At 47.6% G+C, this 1,003-nt stretch overlaps 1 protein-coding gene across 1 annotated transcript; it reads right to left on the bottom strand.

Annotated features, from left to right (window-relative positions):
- Window positions 1-395: 395 nt before the first annotated feature.
- On the bottom strand, window positions 396-744 carry Pmar_PMAR026782 (hypothetical protein; the record flags this gene model as incomplete). Its single annotated transcript, XM_002782760.1, has 2 exons — window positions 396-536; window positions 583-744. Coding segments are annotated over 2 exons (303 nt in total), but the record flags the coding sequence as incomplete, so codon positions are not given.
- Between the last annotated feature and the right edge of the window lie 259 nt (window positions 745-1,003).

Genomic DNA, 1,003 nt, shown 5'->3' with positions numbered 1-1,003 from the left:
GATCGAGTATCACATGCTGGCTTGAAAACTGAGTGACAATAGCAGACAACCGTCGCTACTTGGGTGGTCAGGGCCGATCACAGAAACTGAGAATGTTCAGTCGAAGATCAAATTGTCTTTAACCACTCTCATTGCATGCTTCTGTGAACTCAACGGAGAGAAGGGGAAGGCCAAAAGCTCTCGTTCTTTCTCGAAAACCCTGTGCATGCGTAATCGATCCAGGACCAAAACACCCATGTCGCCCTCGCAACGAGGAAAAGTAGACAGCACTGCGGTGTAGAATGGAGGAGACATATCACTATGACCATCACACATGCAACACATCTGGTCAAGAGCCTGCTCTCACACCAACTCAACACCAGTAAACAGCAACACCATTCTCATGGGGGGGAGGTTCACGACATCCCAGCCTCTTCCCTGATATCCTCCTCAAACCTCTGTAGGAATGCTGATATGCTATTTATAATAGATCCTTGTGATGCCTCCCTCATCCCTTCCTCTGCCGCTATTGCCTCCCGTAGTGATTCGATCAAATCCTGATTGATAAATCACAAAAAAGAACACCCAACACCATCCACTCACTTTAGTCCACGCTTGTACCCGCAACTGCCTCTTGCTCACTTCCTCATGGTTGCTGACCATTTGCTGCTTGACCCCAGTACATAGGACATCACGACGGAACTTCTCCTCATCCAACTCCTTCTTCAACGCCTCTACTGAGTCAGTAAGTCTCTTAGTGAGCCCCTGAAATACGCCGTGTGAACATCATCACTGTAGATCTGTTCATGACTGGAAGCCGCTGCTTACACCGCAAATTCCAGAACCACTCGGAGTGGTTCTGGGATTTGCGCTCTAAACGCGCTAAGGATCACTTCTGGAGACGTTTTTGAGATCGTTCCCAGAGCTTGTTCTATGAACAGAAAATCCCAGAATCGTTTCTAGAAAGGCTTCTCAAATCTAAAATCGGTCTATTAAACAATCGGAGTCACATTGCCTAGCACGA

This window comes from Perkinsus marinus (assembly GCF_000006405.1).
Source record: "Perkinsus marinus ATCC 50983 genomic scaffold scf_1104296938354, whole genome shotgun sequence".
NCBI classification, from domain to species: Eukaryota; Perkinsozoa; order Perkinsida; family Perkinsidae; genus Perkinsus; species Perkinsus marinus.
This window is presented reverse-complemented; position numbering and strand designations above follow the sequence as displayed.